General features: G+C 44.0%; 1 protein-coding gene across 1 annotated transcript in view; it reads right to left on the bottom strand.

The window, feature by feature from the left end:
- The window catches only part of NUP98 (nucleoporin 98kDa), a 36,362-nt gene extending 19,060 nt beyond the window's left edge, over positions 1–17,302 (bottom strand). Inside the window, exons 1-15 of the mRNA XM_009889397.1 lie at positions 17,220–17,302; positions 16,321–16,422; positions 15,912–16,091; positions 15,062–15,201; positions 13,836–13,943; positions 13,006–13,189; positions 11,259–11,419; positions 10,331–10,468; positions 9,659–9,746; positions 7,789–7,881; positions 7,222–7,362; positions 6,072–6,205; positions 4,185–4,372; positions 2,803–2,919; positions 1,045–1,349 (exon numbers count right to left, since the gene is read on the bottom strand). Coding sequence (XP_009887699.1) covers positions 1,045–1,349; positions 2,803–2,919; positions 4,185–4,372; positions 6,072–6,205; positions 7,222–7,362; positions 7,789–7,881; positions 9,659–9,746; positions 10,331–10,468; positions 11,259–11,419; positions 13,006–13,189; positions 13,836–13,943; positions 15,062–15,201; positions 15,912–16,091; positions 16,321–16,422; positions 17,220–17,292 — 2,152 coding nt within the window. The 5' untranslated portion in view covers positions 17,293–17,302. The remainder of the gene's footprint in view (positions 1–1,044; positions 1,350–2,802; positions 2,920–4,184; positions 4,373–6,071; positions 6,206–7,221; positions 7,363–7,788; positions 7,882–9,658; positions 9,747–10,330; positions 10,469–11,258; positions 11,420–13,005; positions 13,190–13,835; positions 13,944–15,061; positions 15,202–15,911; positions 16,092–16,320; positions 16,423–17,219) is intronic.
- Between the last annotated feature and the right edge of the window lie 3,232 nt (positions 17,303–20,534).

Raw genomic sequence — 20,534 nt, 5'->3', positions numbered from 1 at the left:
AGTGGTCGGGCACTGGAATAGGCTGCCCGGGGAGAGGGTGGAGTCCCCATCCCTGGATGTGTTTAAGAGATGTTTAGATGTGGTGTTGGGGGATACGGTGTAGGGGAGAACTTTGTAGAGTAGGGGAGATGGTTGGACTCAATGATCCCAAGGGTCTCTTCCAACCTAGACAATTCTATGATTCTATGATTCTAATTCTAATACTCTGGGGGCTCGGGCACCTGCTGACCAAGACGCAGCACCTTGTACATTTAACAGTCTCCAATGCTTTTTCATCTATTAACTTGTCTAATCTTTAAAACCCACAAAAGCTTTTTGCATCTAGGACTTCGTGCCATTGGGGCTTCTAAAGACATTTGTTTCGAACACGTCACCTGCTAGTTTCATTAGATGCTACATATTACCTGAAAGGAACTTCTCCTCTTCACCTTCTCCAGATCACTCATGAGCTCAAAAAAAGCACCCTAACACACGCCCCCACCTCTTCACCAGCTACAAAGTCTTAGTTAAGGGAAAGGTACTCAAGACCTCTCATAGTATTTTCACACTTCTCTATCTTTTTCTGTTTCACTAAACCCTGAGCCCAGAATTGACAGTACTGAAAACACACGCACGATGGGTCGATAGAGACACAACCATGTTCTATGCTCCATTCCTTCCCTAGCAAATCCTACAATGCAGTTAGGGTTCTACCCAGCATTAGGGTTCTACCACGCATTAGAGTTCTGTCTCTAGGATCTTGCTTCTGAACGATAATCAACTCAGACTACTACTGCAGAACAGTTACAGATTGGGTCCTCCCCGTCCCTCTCACACATCTCACTACCTCAGTCTAATATAAAATTGGGTGATGACATTTAATTGCTCATTAACTCGGCAGAAAAAAATTCTGCACTAGATAAGAGACTGAAAAGCAAGATTTGTATTCTGAAGAAAAGAGGAGGGAAAGGAAAAGAGAAAAAGCTGAAGGACTAAAACAGCAAAAGAACTTCAATGCAGCATGCATGAAGGAACTACACATCTACTGCCCACACAGAGTCTAACCTGCAGGATGCAGATGATGCACCGCTTCAGACTCCTCTTCGCGCTCATCCTGAAGGGAATCATCATGAAACGAGGCATCCTCGCTGCTGCCTTCCAGACCATTTCGCAAGGCCACCCGCATATTCAGAGCCACAATGGTATCATCCACGCTGTTCTGGTGTTTGTGCACAGCGTTCTCTGGCGTCTGTGGGATGGGCTTGGCAATGGGGTTAGTGTAAAACCTCGTCACTTCATGTTGATCATCATCCTCCTCTCGCTCACCATCTTGTCTGTGGTTTTCATCGGGAGGTACTGACAAGAAGAACCTGAAGAAATGGAGAATAAAGTTGAATTATTTAGTTCAAAGGGATTTACGTCTACATTAAAATTCTGGTGTCTTTTCATATAAGCAGCAAACAGGACCACTACATGAACTGCTGAGTCAGCAGGCTGAGGGAAGCCATTATTCCTTCACTCTGCCCTTGTTAGACCACCTCTGCCACTGTGCATCCAATCTGGGGCTCCCACTCCAAGAAAGACACTGGTAAGACCAGGAGAGGGGTACCATGATGGCTGGGGGACTAAAGCACACGCCCTGGGAGGAGAGCTCAAGGAGACGGGTTACTCAGCCCGCAGAAAAGGCTTGGGGGGGTGCAACAGCAGCCTTCCAACACCCAAGACAAGCCACATGTACGTGTGGCAGAAACATGAGAAACAATGGTCAAATTACGACAAGGAAATCAATGAGGACAGTCAAGCGCTGAACAGGGATCCAGAGAGGCTGCAGAATCTCTATCCACAGAAGGTTTGAGAGACTCCACTGGACAAAGTTCACAGTAACCAGGTCTGGGTCCACCGTTGAGGAACAGAGACCTCCCAAAGTCACTTCCAACTGAACGATTCAATGGTTTGTGAGCCAGGCTGTTAGAGACTTCTGTGCCCAAAACACAAACTGTTGTAGAGGAACGGGGTGCTTAAGTCTTGCGGGCGCCACGATCAACTCAAACTTGAGAACACTGTTGTGCCAGTCACTCCAAACAACCAGCTTCAGAGCTGCCTGTTGTACCAGGCTACTGGCAACAAAGCTAACAAATGCCTCTGCCCCATTATGAACCATCCAGGTTAGCACTTCGGTGATCAGAAACAAGGTTCCCCGCTCCCATAATCAGCTCTTACTTCTAGTCACTTTACAGAAAATCCAAATATTGAGATGTTGAGCTGGTCAGGAATTTTTCCAGCCTCTGCTTTTATAAAAAAAGTTCATCTGAAATATGACCATAGATTTCAGAGGAAGCAGGTATTCGGGTGTTTGGGGGAAGAGACAGCCTTAGAGATTCCTCATCTTTATATGTAGAAAAAGCATTATTATTATGAGACATTTGGATCAGTGGAGTTTCCTTGTAACTCCCTCATTACTGAGCAGGACTAAGCAGGAGGAGAAGTTCTTCTCCTCTCAGGGTCAGGTTTATCGCTTCCCTCAAGAAATGGTGTAGTTCCTCACTACAGGGAACGAAGAAAGACACATCCAGAAATTAAGTCACTCCTGTTTGAACTCCTGACTTTGGATTGAATGAACTGGTATGTGACCACACAGAAGAACATATGGCTACTTCAAGAGGAAATGAGTCTCACAACAGGTCAAGATGACACAACAAGACCTCACAACAGCTAAGACGACATCCCTGAAAACAACTACCTACTCTACTAATAATTTAGAGACAGGCATAACCAGTTTGCATTTCTTGTAAGTATAAAGACCTTCATGGTGAATCAACATACCGATCTCCATTCTCTGGATACTCCGATGGAGAAGCCAGGTCTTCATTTTCACGATTAACAGGTGAGAAAAGATTGCTACTGTTGAGATTCTTCAAAACCAACTTTTTAATGCTCTTCCTAAAAAACAAAAACAAAACAAAAAACCACACACAACACAAAAGAGAAATTTGGATCTATCCACTGCATAAATAGACATTTCACACTTAGTTTGTGCGTTCCAGAGACCAGGAATCAGCTGTATAAGACCTATGCCCACGCTCAGGACATACAAACTGTATGTCTGTACATACACTCTGTACGTCTACAAGTATGTCTGTAAGAGCATTGCAGTAACTGAGATACTAAAACTCTTTTTGGTATTCCATTCAAGGCTTTGGTTTATGAGTAAGCGTAGAACGCACAAGTCATTGAAAGCTTCAAAATCCAAGTTCAGTAAACCACAGTATTATCTGTTTTACAAAACAGAGCTTTTCCAGTGGAAGCACAGAACCCTGCACAGAATGTCTGCCCCACAGATGCGGGTTCTTCTTCACTACAGGGTCACCTGAGGAGCAAATCAATGGCCAGGCTACATTCACTGCCCACAGTCTGAAGATCACCAGGTATCTATGTCAATTACACTCAAAAAAATCTAAGCATCCCTTTGTCTGATCTTTTGTTCATTTGGTGTTTTTCAATAAAACACTGAGTAATTCCATGCTCTGCTCTCTCCCTGGAAAGTGAGCAGATGGTTCAGGCTGAATTAAAGACAAACCAAGTTCACAACAGGTACAAAATGCTTTTTAAAAGCCTGTACTTTCAATGACTGATGCATCTTTCTCCAAAGATTTTTGTTGTTTGTTTCTAACTAAGCTCCAAAGCTTTCCAAACCCCTTTTCAATTTGATTGCACTAATGCTTTTGAAGACTGAAACCAAAAGCATCAGTAGGGCAGATCCACAGCATCATTATTAGTTTCTGACAGGAACATCTGCGTATGTGAAACAGCAGCAGTGCTACGCTATGAAACTGTCAGAAATCTGCCTTCATACTGACTGCATTAGCAACCCTAATGACGCCTGTATTTCAGAAGCGGGAAGTATTACACCGTACAAGCTTTCCTTGTAATAATTCCTAATTGACTTCATAGGAGCTTTGCTCCAATCATGGGATGACCTCATTTTACAGCTTATTTGGCCTTACCAGTTTAAGTTGAACATTTTTATCTCCTCTACAGAAAACAGTCTACTCAGGTTTTACAGAAAACTTGTTACTGCTATTCACATTTGAACCATGTCACAAAACAGTTACGGAATTTAGGATGCTAGACGAGAGTTTATTTAATCTGATCAGAAGATTCTTGCACCACCTCCTCCCTCCAACGTACACAGAAGAAAAACTAACTTTGGCATGAATGCACCATTGGACAGGGAAGGCTCGTCGTCATCAAGACCATCAAAGAGATGAGATTTAGCAGAGCCAGCTGACTGCAAAGCTTTCGGTCGCACTCTGGTCGCTGGACGCGGAGTCAGCTTGTAGTGGGTGGGTGTCGTTAAGGCCTTCTGAGCTGCTGGGTTAGTTGGTTTCAGTCTCTGAAACAAAAAGATGTAGAATTGGAATTTTAGTACGGCTTACTGCAAAGGTCTGTGGGCAGTGAGAGTGCTTGCTTTGTGAAGGCCATCCAGTCAAGGACCTTTTAAATGCAATGGGGATAGCAAGTAAAGGGGTAAGCACTAAACAAAACCAGAGACACAAAGCTGGCTGACAACAGGTAACAGAAACAATGCCAAAGACCAAAAGTCTCCAGTCACCCACTGATGGGCCATTAAGAAACTGCAGGCACAGCTTTGGAGAGGGCCAACCTGGACCTCCTGTCCAGGCTGAGTGAATCTGGGGACAGCTGCTGGAGTCAGACCAGGGATGTGGGCATCTCGTGCCAGTGGCGCCAGCAGCTGGAGCGAGGGGAGGCCTCAGTGCGTGGTGCAGATGTGGGTCTCTGCTCAAGCCCCTGGGATGGGATCAGTGCGTGTCCCCGCTGTAGCTACTCAGGGGAGAGCACTAGGGTGAGCGAAGGTCTCGGCAACATCCACTGGAGCAAGACCACATCTCACAGGCCTGCGTGCCTCGGTGATGGCGGCTGGCAGTGAGGGAGGACAGGCAGAGCACCTGCATCGTCCCCAAACCTCGTGGATGTATGGCTGTGTAATTCACTGCCAAACTTCAAGCTGGACTAGCCCACAAGCAGGGCTCCTGGCAGATATCGGAAAGGCAGAGGACTCGGGCCGAGGGATCTGCGAGTACAGAAACCATGAAATGTGTATCCTTCATGGTACAGAAACCACGAAATGCGTGAGAACACCCATTAAATGTGGAAGTGTGTGTATCTTTCTGCAGCAAGCATCAAGCTGGACTAGCCTGTCCTGTGGAGCAGGTTAAGAGGGCCTGAGATCTGGGCAGGGCTATCAGATGGACAGAGGGACCATGCTGCTGCTCGAGGGATGCACAAACGTGTGGGTATGTCTAGAGAGCGTGAGCATGTGTGCTTTCGCTAGGGAACGTCAACCCTTCTCAGCCAAAGAGGAGGAAGGGGACGTGGCTGTGTATGCTTATGTGTTATGGGAGTCCTGGTAGCGTCACATGTGGGTGCTGCTGAAGGCAGTGCCTCGTCTGTGGCTGTGCAGCCAGCTGTGTCAGTGCCTCTGGGATACACACTCAGCTTCACAATGATTGCACCTGCAAATGGGAGAGTAACAGCCACATCGTCCATCAGCCTGAGGAGCAGACCCCCTGGGTCTCCAGGCACACTGTACTGGGCTCCAGGGGCTGGGGCAGGAATAATCTCTAGCCCCTGGAATTTGCCCAGGGGCAGCAGCCATTTAGAACCTCCCTTAGCACTTCAGAAGTCTGAAAAGTATTTGTTTTGTTGTCTTTCAAAACAAACCAACAGGGTATGGTTTGTCAGAAACTGTCATAAGAGATGTCACAAGCAAAGCTCAAGCTAAGCACTAGAAGTATTCCAAGCACAGGAAATTACCCATCTTTATTCTCGATTAGCAGCCGTGAGCATAACAAGAACTCCAAAGCCCAGGCTCTGACGTAGTCAAAAGCAGTAAACAAAGCCACAGTATAGGCAGCGTCTGTCCTGGAGAGCATAAAAAGCCACTGCACCGTATGAGTATACAGATGGCAACCTACTTTGCTGCTCATTGAGTACTTAAGATAGTGAGCACAAAACATGAATTAATTTCAAATCTTACCCAGAAAGTGAGTTTAAAGTTTACATGCCCTTACCTCTTCCTTCTTCTTTGGGTCTGACATAGGGTTTCTGAAGAGCGGAGAATCTCCAAAGGGTGAGTAAGTCAGGCTATTGAGATGCTGCTGGAGGACAGCTTGCTGGGCAGCTGATGCATTTGGGTCCGTCAGTGCTATAAAAAGAACATAATTTTTTAGTTGTAATAGTTTTACTCATAGAACCAAGGTTAGGTAGAAAAGACATTCTTCCAACCAGAGGACCTCCTCATAGGAATTCAAATCTCTACACAAACTTAAGAAATCAGATTCTATTTCTTCATTAGAATTTGCAACCACATTCAGTAAGTTTATAATCGGTGAAAAGCTGAGGGTATAGAGAGCTACACATCAGCAGAACGAGCATGGCCTGCCAAAACCTTTCACTAATACATTTAACTTCTGAAACATCTTCAAGGAAAAAAAAAAAAAAATCCTTGATGCAAAATTTTGATATTCTTGCTACAGCAATCAAACTTACAGGTCTAGAGGTCTCCTAATTTTGCCTCTCTGGCTTCTAGCACCTAATTTTAGTTCCCATTAAAATACTATAAGCCTGTCTTCCCACAGCGTTGTGCGCTGTGCATGTGCTGTTGTCCCCCTACCCCAAGTTTAAAATCCTTTTGCTGAAACCACAGCCTCAGAGGGGCAGAGCGCCAGGTCTGTGTGCCACTTGTTGGGCAGGTCTGAGCGCGTTAAACAGGGTGAACACTGCCGGATTTAACTTACAAAATGACAGCACAAGTGCCTGAACCCAAAGACCATTGATTTCACCAGTGGCACAGCATACTCGCTAATGAAGTCCCTCTAGCTATCCTACCTGGAATTACTGAAGAAGCTAACATTTCCCTTTTTTTTTTATAAGCATCTACTGTTGCTGCCCCAAATTCCATGATGTAAAATATGTTAGTAATCTTGAAGACAAAGCTTTAAAATAGCTGCAATTATCAGTAACGTCAAGCAACTCTGAAGTACTTAAAAATATATTTTAAGTTATGTTATTAATGTGGTTTCCACTGCTACTGAGAACAGAAGTGGCCTCAAATATATTTTTTCTCCCCTCCAAAGCATTTGGGTGGCTGCACTCCTATGTTTAGGCACATCTGGAACGAGGGAGGAAGCAACAATAAACTTGGATTTAAGTTACACTTACCTACAGCAGGCTGAGGGGCTCCAAAGCCCAGAGTAGCTGTTGATGTATTGAATCCTGGTGCTCCAAACGCTCCTGTTCCCAGGGTTCCACCAAGTTTAGGCTGGGTGTTTCCAAATAAAGACGTCTGTCCTGCCCCGAGAGCTGTAGCATGAGAGATGACTGTCCTTTACTACAAGACTGTGACAAGCTTACAAGCCAATTTATCCCACAACAAAGAATCAATTCTTTATTAAACTGCAAGAAACATTCAACACAGCCATGAGCGCTGCAGACACTCAAGACTCATGGGATCAGACCAGAGGTTTTGAACACAGAGGACGCTCCCAGTTTTCTGAGCCATTAGCCACCACTGTAAGCAATGCTGCCTGCAATTTCTAACAGGTTACTTAGCACCGTGTTAGCAAGCTCTGCTTGGTTCTGATTTGAGACAGAGATTCATGGCTTCAAGCTAAAACATCTACCGCCTTTTACTACATAAGAGTTAGCAAGATATACCAAGGCTATATTACCACCAAAGTTTGAGGACTATGCTTAGGCTGACATCAAATAAGCTGGTAAGCTGTTTACCTGTTCCAAATCCTGTTCCAAGCCCCGTTCCCAGAGTCCCAGTTGCGGGCTTATTTCCAAACAAACTATTTCCAGCAGTATTGGCACCAAAACCTTCAAGAACAGAAGCAGTAGTTCATTAATCTAAGACTATTAGAGAAGAAAATAAAAACACATACCTAAATAAATAAGCACCACTGGCTAAAAGGCAGCACTGCCACAGCTAAGGTCAAATTTCACAGAGTTTCCAGCAATGCAAGGTGAACTGACAAGCAGGAAGAAGGGACTTCAATGGTAAAAATCGTATTTGAGTTATGAACATAATAGTGAAAACATCAGTACAGAATAATACTGTTTTGCCTTCTTAAACTGTCCAATTTGTTGCAATCTTCAAAGTTTTACTGAAAGCCAGAATGGACATGATGCTGCTGTATCTGGCAACAGAATAAAATGTATTAAGTTTCTTTAAATGCCAGAAGGAAAAAAAATCCCATTTTATACTGTTTATACCACACATGCACTTCTCTGATTCTTAGTGACAAAGCATGTAAGAACTCAGATTTGTCCAAGCACACAGGCTGAAGGCACATCTCTAATTGTAACTAAGCAGAATCCAAATCTAACGTTAGACAGATTAGTTGTTAGACTGAAGACCGCGAAACTATCCTATGGTTGGTTAGCATGCTAAGACAGAATTAAACTAGGAAAGTGCAGTCATGGACCAACGTCAGAAATCCCTTAGAACCAAACACCATTTCTCTGATAAACTCTACCACTGCAAGTAATGCAGGCAAATTAAAAACACATACTACAGTCAGACTTGATCACCACCAAACTGTGTCAACACACGAACTAACGTGGCTATGAAGATCTTAGAGAACAGCGGAACAAGGGACCTGGAAGCAACTTTCACTAATACGGTGACAACAGTTTGCCCAAGGCTGGTCACCACCCAAACTGCGCTTGCTGAGGAGCTGCCCTGGCAGTCTGAGCGCGGGACGAGTTCCTCCCTCTGTCTTATCCTGGCAGGCTGGCGTGGCAGGCTAACTGCATTTTAGACTTTCTTGTCGATATGGCTTAAAAAAAACAAACCCACACCAAGAAACAAATAAAAGATGTCAGGATCTCAACCCACTCCTACTCACTTTTAGGAATGCAATTTTATTGCTCTCAGAGCCAAAAAAAAACCCAACCCAAAACAAAACAGCTTTCAAGACAAGTCCCACGAAGGAAGGCTGTGATTCCCTTGAACTATCACCACGCGCCTTCTGCTTGATCACACGCTCATTCAACACCGACTGTCTAACATCAGCATCAGAGGCCAACGTTAACACAAGACCCAGTCCTTCAGGACTTCGATCCTTCACAGCATGGAAGACAGCAACAGGTACCAGTTACACTGGAACAGACTCTTTCATTTTACCCTCACTCCGGCATAAGATCTCCTTATCCCTGCCACCAAGCTACAGATATCGCTGGTTTTACCCTTCAGCACTCCTTCACAACCACAGCGTATTTACAGCCTCTTAACAAACCTCTATGGTGCATGAATTATTTGATTTCAAGAGTTTTCACTTAAAGGTTCCACCTTCTCTTAAGCACTCACTGAAGAGCAGTACTTTAACTTAACTACCTACCTTCTTGAGTCAGGGAATACCACCAAGAGGAAAGGTAAAAACAGCAGCCAAGGTGTTTCCCTGCAGCAACATGCGTCAGAAGCATGGCTTACCTGAGAATCTTAACATTCATAACCATTTAGCATGCGATACTCAGCAGCCAGGTGTGTGGTATATGCAGTATAATTTTAAGTGACTGAAACCCCACTTTTTTTTATATGTACCAAAATTGGAAGTGTTTGTATTGGTTCCTAAAGTCAGGGTTGGTTTGTTACCAAAGAGCCCGCCGCCAGTGGTTGTACCAAACGAGGGAGCACTGGTCGTGGTGGTTCCAAATCCAGCAGGCTTGTTACCAAACAGGGTCTGAAAGGAAGAAAACATCAATTTGGAAACCTGACAGACTGACATTAAAAGAACTGCATTAGTGTTTCATCGTAGGCAAGAAAGCATAACTACAGCCAAGCACAACTTAGACCACACAACCCAGACTCCCACCAGTGGTGTGTTATTTACAAGCCACATGCACTAGTACCCAGCAAGCACCTTCTGGACACATGTATTCTCACTCCATTAAAGCCAAAATGACTGAATATCAAGAATTAAGTTCGTTTGCTGTTAAGTCATCCTCACAATTTAAACGCCTGTATTTCTGACACCACGCTGAGGCATCCCTAGCAATATACAGGCAGCGGGATGCTCAGTCTCTCTTGCTGTCTGTTATCACTCAAGACGTTATTGTTAAAAAAATTTCTGCAACACTAGTTCTATTATACATGCTTATATTAAATCCTTTACATAAACCCACACTATTTTTGTGTCATAGGCATCTTGACTCTTAAGATAATGCTATTTCCATGGAGGTCAACACCCAGGGAACAGCACTCTAAGCCATCTGCTTTTGTTTTGGGTTGGGTTTTTTTGTTATTATTATTAAGGTACAGACATACCGAACCGCCAACACCAAATCCTGTGTTAGCTTGTCCAAAAAGACCAGTTCCGGTTCCAAATCCAGTACCAGCATTTGTATTGGCAGCTGTTCCAAAAAGGCCTCCAGGCTGTGAGGGCTGGGTTACCCCAAAGAGACCCTACGAACAGGAACTTCGTTAAGGTAACGCTGCAATGCTTTTCCAAGTGTAGCACTGACGATAACCAAACTAACACACAAAGTCAGTTAATAAAATGGATGCTACAACATTACCCCTTTTGCCAGGTGAAGAAGATGGGTGAAAAGTATTTCAGAAGCTTTAGCCGTTCTCCAAGAAATTAGGTACAAAGGATATTAAAAAAAAAGTATCAAAGAATCAAAGAATTTATGCTTCAAGCTTAGAAGGATATTGGAATTTCCTCATCGTTTTGAGTGAGGGAGATGGAAAAGAAACTTTTTACAGTGTTTTCTGGGAGAAGTCACGACATATTCAGAAAGAACATCATATATTTGGAGCCAAAGCCTCTAGTTATGCAAAAAGTTACAGCTACGTAGCATCCTTCTACCAAGAGCCCATGAACACTGCTCATTAGTCACCAGAGAGTACAGAATTGTTAATGAATTCCCACAGAACGTTAATAATGGAATTACATTATCTGTGTGAACATGACTGGAAATACTTGAATCAATAGAGAGCAGACTGCTTAAAGAAGAGAATGGGAAAAGTTAAAATTTGTTAAAAGCTGTATGGCTGTCCAATTATCATGAATGAAAAATTCTGATTGGCAAAAAGTCGCTAGCTCAACAGCAGCATTCAAAGCTTTGCATTCTCGTTTTAAGAAGCTGTACTACAATTTGAGGAAGATATAAATTACTATACCGCAGCTAAATCACTGTATTGTAGCTATACCACAACTCACAGCTTTAAGGGTTCAAACAATTTGTCTTACCATTGTGTTCGTGTTTGGCTGCCCTAGAGTGCTGGTATTCCCAAAAAAGCCGGTGTTCTGCGTTGTTGTGGCTTGACCAAACGGTTTGTTAAACAGACTCGTAGTTTGAGATTGCTGACCAAAAAGACCCCCTGTCGTTCCTGTTCCAAAGCCAGTCGTGCCTACAACATACAAACACGTCGGTTAAAAAGTATTTATCCAAACCCACTACATTTCCACACTCAGCACGTTCACACAGGAAAAAAGACGCTTCTGTTCAGTGGAATGGCCAAACACCCAGAGCCATCAATGCAGCACGGCATCCGCGTGCAGACTGAAGTAGTTTGTATTGGGTACTTCATCAGGTTCTCCTTGTCCTACAGTCAGTGGGAGCGTAACGCCCAAGAATTACCAGCACATTTACCTCGCAGATGGATCTGACCAAAAAGACACCAGCTTTGGTACGGGCAGTTTGTTCTCCACTGTACAAAGAAAACCATACCATGAGCGCCTGCAGAGAGCCCACTGGGCAAGCTGCGGGCAGCCAGCCAGCGCCCTGCGCACCGCTTCCGCTCTGTAACCCACACGATGACTACTACAGAAACTTCTACCTGAACTTCAAACACCTTCTCCCTTTTCTCCCCAAAAGAAAAGGGCCGTTTACTTGTGGTACAAATGGTATACACATAGACAAGAGCTTTTGCTCCCTCTCACAGCTGCCCGTGCTGTCTCTGCAGAACTAGCTGCTTTCTTCAGAGCTCACTGCACAAGAATTACATGAAGCCCAGCACAGCTGCCAGGTTGGGCAGTCCCTGTATTTTAACGATCCGTACCTTCGCAGGGTGCAGAGGAGTATCGCCTACTGTATGTTGATCTCTCCAAAGGACAGCAGCTCAGCCCAACCCACACAGGCCTCAAGCACGCCCAGAGATTACACCCAGCAGTGCCTGTCATTACCGACAGACACAATTCTAACCCAAGACAGCACAGCCTTTCTTACAGCAGATCATCATTTCTGTTTCTACGGACCACAGGATTTTGATCTTTTGTTTACAGTCTAATTCCACAAATACAAATACCTACTTTAGGTTTGCAGCAGAAGCTAACAGAGTTTGTGTTTGAACCTTACAGCACTATTTGTTTTACACTAAGTTCAGAAAGGTCCATTATCTGGTTAGGACAACTGAACTGCAACTACCAGACATACAAACACTTAAGTAAGCTGGTTACTTCATACCTGGTTTTTACTTTTTGACCAAGGATGCCAAAATGGACAGCACAACATACAACAGGTCCGCATCCTAACCCCGACCTACTGTGGAGAAAGGCTCCTGACAAAGTCTAATTAGGCTGCTATAAATTAACTTGTCCAGTTCCAGGGAATTTATGTTCGCTCATTAGCGGAAGCAGAATCTTGACTTCACCATTAACCAACTGATGTCATCACCCTATTGATTATTAGCAATATCCTGGTGCGTTTACTTCAAATTGTCTTACTCACCCATGTGAACTAGCTGACTAGCCAGATGCTCTAATGAACTGCCTTCCAACAAAACTCCAGGGATGCCGAGGAAGTTTGCAATCCCGGAAGAATAAGTAAACAGAGATTTCTATGGCAAAGAACCCGATTGTTGAACATTGGTAATACAACTAGTAAAATTCTGAGCTCACACCAGTGTTTCCTCATCTTTAACTACAGAATTTCAATAGCTGAACAGAGTATTTGCATATCCTGTCACAGTAATGACAAGGGACAGGCAGTACTTACTGGTTCCAAAAGCAGTTTTGTTCTGTCCGTATGAAAAGCTGGTGTTAGTAGTAGAAGAGCCAAAAAGTCCTGTGGCTGTACTTGATGTCGCCGTAGAAGACCCAAACAAGCCTGCAGCTGCTCCCGCTCCTACAGGATTGGAGGGCCCTTTCCTATTTGCCTGGTAGTCTTCTAAACGGAGCTCCTAGTAAAGGAAAATCCAGAACTCTTTACGCCGGAGAAGGTTAGAACATCGTCATTAGCGTGCTTACGCAGTGTTCAAGCCCACTCCAGCGTGAAGATATTAAGAAAAGCTGTTAACACCTACATTTTTTTAAAAGGATACCATAAACAGGACCTAAACTTAGGTGTACTTCTGCGGGTCGTGTTTGGGCTTCAATTTTACTTCCCAGAGCTTTTTCAGATCTTTTGAATAGAAGACTTGTTTCAAAGTATCCAACAAGTCAACTTGAACAGAAAGGCTTCAGAGTTAAATCCTCCGGAACACTAGTTTATAGTAAACAACTGTGAGTTTTGTCCGAGATTCTGCCATTATCTCAGCAGTAGGACTGCTCCCAACAGGATGTCTCGCCCTTCTGATATAGGGTGAGAGGGAATTTCAGCTTTTCAGAAACTGCAGTGTTAGGCATTTAAAAGCAAACATGATTAATACGGTGATGCATTAAGTGTTTTACTAGATTATACCTCTCTTCTGTGAGTGATGCAGATAACGAAGGTTGGATTTGTATCAATGAGCACAGAAGGTATTTATTACAGTCAAAAAAACCTCTACTAAAGCAACACTAACAAATGGCCAAACAAGATGAGTATGTTTGAACACTCTGACTGACCTCAAGAGATTTGCTTTCATATTCTTTCATAGCAGTGATACACTGGTGCTTGGTATTGATGTTTGTGCTAACTCCAGATTTCACCATAGTATCGGTACCGGTTGGTGGCTGCAAGAGAAGAGGTTAGAATACCAAGTTTTAAATCCAGGCCAGCTTCCGTTATTACAGTTCGTAGTCTCTCGGCTGATGCTGTTAAAACCTAAACCTAGCACGGGACCTGAAGCAGTGTATTACTGTTATCCGTACAGCTGTGGCCTCACCCACGGACGAGGCGTGTTCAGCAGCAATCAATAGTGGAATTTACCCTGGTAACACTCAAAACAACACCGTGCAAATAATTGTTCAGTTTCATTTTAAAAGTAGTTTACCTAAGCTTGTGACCCAAATCCTCTAGTTGTGCATGGATTTAATTATTCCCCCATTTTTTTAAACTGTCCTATGAAAGTATACATCAACGACACTCAGTCTGCTCACGCTAACAGCACAGTTCTGTCTAGGCCCCAAAATAACAAAGTCTCAGTCTGTTAAATCAGCTCAGTCCAGAAATGAAAAGGGCTAAGATTTACATGACCAAGTATTTGGGAAAACGAGTGCCTCTTTCCAGCAGATACCAGTTACCCCATGTCCATGATGGCTTCCTCTCCCAGCCACCCTCCATTTTCAACTGCCACAGAACTTTCAAGACGTTACTGAACCCTTTCTTAAAGGGAACTCATCCAGAAAACACAGGGATCACTCTTCACATTTGAGCTTACATTTCCAAAGCCGTGCTGACTTGTAAGAGAACCGAGGTTATTTCGACCCATTCCAAGCTGTCTAACCCTTACTGCTGTCAGCATTTAGCGCTGATCACCTTGAATTCTGCGGCACTTCCTACCTTCCTGAGAAGGCTCCATTTTAAGAGCTGCTTTACCTCTTCAGCTTTAGCAGAGCTGTGAACCTAGCAAGTCTAGACCAGGCATTACTCCACAGTGTATGAGAAGTTTGTCAAACTCAGAATAAAATAAACCAGTCTAGCTCTTTGGAGTTAGTTACGCACCTTATTTCCCCTGCAACAGTTCCACTAAAGGGGATGTTTTCGAACCATTTCAGAACACTGCATACTTTGCATGCTCATCAACTATGCATTTCTAAATTTCACTTCAGTGACTAAGACAGTAACTGCAAAATTTAATGCTTCCTACAGTAAACAGGCTTGATTAAGGAAAAAACCAACCAGTACTTACATTAAACTTAATAGTCGTGCCAGTTGGAGCAGCGGTGAAACTAGTTGGGCCAAAAAGAGAGCCAGACGTACTTCCAAAAGGATTGGAAGTAGTGTTAGTGGTTCCAAAGAGACCTCCACTGCTGGTGCTAGTTCCAAAGTCTTAAAAAAAAAAAAAAAAAAAAAAGAGATCAGTACTAAAACAAACCTTAATTTTAAAACTTACACCCCAATATTTCATTCAAATTACAAAACAGTTCGGAAATGGAAGAAACTTCTAGAAAAAAAAAATTACAGCAAAGCTGGAAAGCGATGGTCTGCTAGTGCAATACTCTGCTGTAGAAGACTGCCCTTAACTCACCACCCCGGGAAATACTGGAACAACCACAGCAGGCAGTTTCATTCTGCTCCTGACAGCGCTAAGAAAATTACGACTATAAAGGGAATCAGTGAGGTTTCGTTTCTTTTCTGAGAAGAGTCTGCACGCAGTAACTTCTGCTTCAGGGAATTACAGTAGAGTTTAAGATGCATTTCAAGCATTCTAGTGCCAGAAGCAAAACCAACTATATCTGCTCTACGACAGCAGAAAAAAACCCCTAAATTAAAGCAACGCGAAAAGGTATTTAAGAATAGAAAATGCCAACCAACCACCTTTTTCAACTGATTTCAAAACTCACAGCTAGAGTTGCAGGTACAGATTTTGTAGCTTATCAGGCTCACTCTTGTCTGCTGTTGACCACAATAATGTCACTATAAATCACCAAAACCCCACACAAACACTTGTGCCAGATCCACATGTACATCCAGCATTCTGTGCTCTTCAATCAAAGAAAATAATCAATGCTCAAGAGAGATGCAGTAGTTTTACTCACTTCCAAACCCCGCTGGCTTATTCTGTGCAAAGGCATTATTCTGGGATGAGAAGAGGCCTCCACCAGTGCTGGTAGTTCCAAAAAGGCTATTTGATGTCCCAGTCGACGTTCCAAATCCAAAGCCAGTGCTTGTGGAGGAGGTGGCTGGCTGATTAAATGTTGTTGAACCAAATAATCCTCCTAAAGACAGAAACAGACTATTAATCATCTGCAATCATCAACTTCTTGGGGCTTTAGGGGGATTTTTGCTGGTGGTGGTTTTGGGTTTTTTTGTTGGTTGGTTGGAGCCCCCCCACTTAAAAAAAAAACAAAAAAAAACAAAAACAAACCACACCAAAAAAAACCCCAAACCAACAAAACCATCCTCTTCTCAAGATTGCATTCCACTAGAACCATAACACAGCAATACCTGGTTTTGTCTGTGTACTCCCAAAGAGGCCTCCAGTATTATTGTTCGACCCAAAGGCTGATGTTCCAAATGCTCCTCCACTTGTAGTACCAAAGCCAGCATCTGAAAACCAGCATTATAGTTTAGATGAAACCATATTCTAAACACACGCACTAGAAACTAAATGCTGTTGCTGCCTTTTGAACTTTCCAAAAGAAGTTTGTGCATGACTACCTAAGCATCAGTGTCTGGGATATGTGAAGTGGCACTATTAATACTCGCACAGAGCTCCTGAAGCTCCTGAGTCAGCCACTTCTACCGAAGGCAAAGACACTCCTCTGCAAGGCCTCTACCACTTTTTATGGCACCTGGAAGTTGCTCTTCTCATACCTTGGTTTAGGAGCAATATAAACAGAATTACTGTGTTTTCTTCCTAACAAATAGAGGTTATACACTAATTTATAGTCTGCGTTAATGGCTAGAAACTCACTCACTGGTATTTACAATGCATATGTCCAGAAGACACTCCTCAAATTACATGCTTTTTCCTTCCAAGTCTTCCCATATTCTAGGGCAACGTATTCTAGTCCTGACTGAAAGAACTCCCACCCCACGCTGCCGGCATGACAGCCTTCATCTGAGCATTTAAATTTCCACTCCTTTTAAAAAAGGAAGTTTCAGCAACTGTACATGGAATTCTGGTATCTACCCAAATTAAAAGCTTGCTTAGTGGAGAAGCCTCGGGCTCCTGAACCTGACTCACAAGTCTGCTTCCTACCACGGCAGAGTGACCCGTGCAGCCCAGCAGCACTCCAGTTCCATCACACACAAAGAATCGCCACCTTGGCCGCATCCTAGAGCTGCGCCTCCAGGAAAAAATACCGTAAGTACTGAAAAGTCAGTTTACACATATTACTTACTTTGTCCAAAAGTTGAAGTTGTCCCAAAGCCAGTGCTGCCTCCAAATGGAGTTCCAAAGGATTTGTTAAACATTTTCAGGATGTATCAGGTTTTCCCCCCTAAGCCTGGAAAGAATTCCAAGATAAGCTTTGAATAAAAGCTGAAACTCATTTTTCATCTTCCGCACTGTTGCTGTAAGCAATCTAATTTGAGTACTTGAGCCATAAAATGCATGACAGAATGTTTAAGTCACACTAAGCAATTTACAACAGTCAGAAACCTGACAGGGACAAGAACACTAACACTTCAGTGACGTCACAAGTAAGCCGTCTTCCACCCCTCATCGTGGCTAGATTTTCTGTACATCTTACAAACTGAAAAAAATAATACATGAAATGACTCCTCTGATCCACATGTTCTCAAGGAAACCCTCTAGAGCATCTAAGACTAACAGCACTTCCCACATCTGTTTCTACTACGTTCGATCCACATCAGGCAACACAAACTCATTTTTGCTCGGCCTTATCAATGCCTGAAAGAGCACCTCACCAGAACGCTTCTCTAATAGTACGCGGAGAGGTCTGTACTGTGCTACGGCTGTTTCTGCCACACACACGGGATTTTCTGTGACTGATTTTCTGTTAAACCCCATTTGCCAACTACTTCAAACAAGACACGAAGTAGAAGTGCAGTGCAGAAGAATTACAGGAATACACCTTCCACCTTCTTCCCATTTATTTCTCACAGGGCTGCTCCAGGATTTTCTTAACTTTCTAAAAGTTGTTTTTAAATGGTGGTTCAGTGAAGTTTTACCCCATTTAGGGAGGGGCCCAATTTACCTTTGCAACACTTGCCATTTTATTTACAGATACATTTAGTAATGCTGTCTCACTCCAATCTATTCTCCAAGTGCAAACACAACGTTACAGCTTTTTCAACAAAACCAACCAAGCTAAAACAAAATCATGACAGACCCTTAGCCATACTCCAGCCAGGGAAATTTGTAGTCTTTTTCTGTATGGGGGCTGACAGGTGTTAGCTCCACCATCGAAAATGCCAATATTATCCAGAAAAAAAAATCATTGTTGGCAGCACTAGCTAATCCACAGCACTGCAGAACTAATAAGTTTAGAAAACTTAAAACATGGCCCATACCAAGACTATTTACAAAGCACTACTTACTATCACATTAGGATAACCCTGTTTTGTGTAATGACACGCTAACCTTTAGCATTCCAGCATTTGCTAAACCCTGTTTATGTTTTCCGGGGGGCTCAACATCCAGGATAGCAATGAACTCCTATCAAGTATTCCCCATTTGGTCGCCAACAATTTAAGTTAAACTCAAACCCCACACCTTTACCTCTGCCCAGGTTTGACGGCTTCTCTATAGCTCCCAAACTCCCACTCTTTTTATATCCTCCTAACCAAAAGGAAGCACGCACCCCACAGTACCCAGCGTACGGCCCAGCAAAGCCACTCCAGGGCGAAGTCACTAAATCTATCTGCCCATCCACGGAATCAGAAGGGTTTGTTTGTCCCAAAAACCCATACTACCTTCTGGGAATAGCCAAATCTAGATTTTGAGCAGCCATAGCTACCCACTGCACCTCTGCAGCCATCCCAGCACTACTGGAGACTAAACAGTCAAGAGCAAATCAGTATCTGACACATTAAAGAGTAACTAAACAGATGTTTTGGGTAATCTTCAACTATTCAAACCAGCAGCACATCACAGTTTTGTGGTGCTAAGAGTCTTCCCACTCACACATGCAAGTCCTTACGGACTTCCTTACGCACATTAAGAGTCCTTTAAATAAAATGATTCTGGCATAAGAAAGAAAAAGCTGATCTGACAAACTATCGGAGCACCCTAAGCCTAGAGCTGCCTCCTGGAAGAGCGCCCTGCCTGCCACCCAACAGGATGCTTCTGTGGGGTGCTGAGTGCATCCCACAACACATCACGCCCCCCAAGTCCCCTCCCCCCAAGGACCTGCTCCCAAACACCCATGCCACCTCCAACTCTTCCACAAGCAGCTTGCCTTTGCAGGGCCAAGGCTGCTTTTTGTCTTCCAGCAGAACCTGGCTTTGGACAACAGAACAAAACACAAAGCCACCTCCTGCTTGCTTCCTCAAAATCCAAACTTTGTGCTCCTGCCTAATTGTATGTGGCCTCCAAGAACATCCATCACCCCCACCCACCTCCCGATACTGCACGATTTGCTCTCCCTTACGCTACATCACCTACTAGGATGCCTTAAAAAAATCCCCCCCCCCTTTTTTTTTTTAACACTTCTAAGAAATTTTACCCTGATGCCCGATGCAAGCACACTCCTTGAACTCTAAACAGCCACCTCAGTTACATTCTTTATTTCTATAGGCTGTTTTCGGTCATCTCACTTTGCCCCTAAGCAAGTCTCACTGACGGCCAGATACAGAGGGTCCGTGCAGTTTTCACTTGTTCAGTCTTGTTACTCTCAACCTTATCTGCAGTTCATAAAACCCCTCTACTTTCACTGCTCCCCTGATTTATGCCACAGCTTTTTCAACATCAGTATACTGAGCATTGTTAAATACCAAATTCTATTTCAGAAGAAACCTGAAGCACAGTTTTCTAAAACACAAACACGTTACTAAAAGATTTCACCCTCCCACAGAGTCTGAAGCTTCGTTTTCCTTGGACACCCACCCTCCTTACCTACTGACCCTCAGCAGCTCAGGCTCAGCCAAAGCAGAGCTTAGGCTTCACATGGTCACCGATACTGTGGACGCATCAGAACCAGTAGCGGGGGAACTCCATACAGACAACAGGCTGGCAACTGCACATGTGAAATGTTGTGCTAATCAAACATGCTCTGAGATGTCCCATGAAAACACACTCAGGGCCCCTGACTGCAGCAACGCTGGCAGCACCCAAGAACTAAGAGCTGCAGCAGCATTCATAAAAGTCTGGAGATCTTTAAACAGCGGTCCTTTCCCACTTGCCAGACACCATCCCCCGCTGAGGAGCAGCCACCCCCTCACACCTGAAGGGCTCTAATTACAGTTTTACAGTAACACCACATAAACCTCCAGCCACATCCAAAGAAACGCAATTACTTCATTAACATAACTTTAAATAACTCTCCCGACAGCAAGCTAGCGCTTACATCCCCAGACTCCCACCGCCGTTAAGACCCCGGAGACAGGCCCACCGTTACCCCGGATTCCACCGCACACAACACGCCGCTCTCCCCAGGACACACCACACCGTTCCCGTGTGCCCCCCCCGCCGTACCCCCGCAGAGCCCCCCGGCTCTCCCGCCGCCATCAGCCAAGCCCAGACCTCCCCCTCA

This window comes from Charadrius vociferus, unplaced genomic scaffold (assembly GCF_000708025.1).
Source record: "Charadrius vociferus isolate BGI_N301 unplaced genomic scaffold, ASM70802v2 scaffold867, whole genome shotgun sequence".
NCBI lineage: Eukaryota > Metazoa > Chordata > Aves > Charadriiformes > Charadriidae > Charadrius > Charadrius vociferus.
This window is presented reverse-complemented; position numbering and strand designations above follow the sequence as displayed.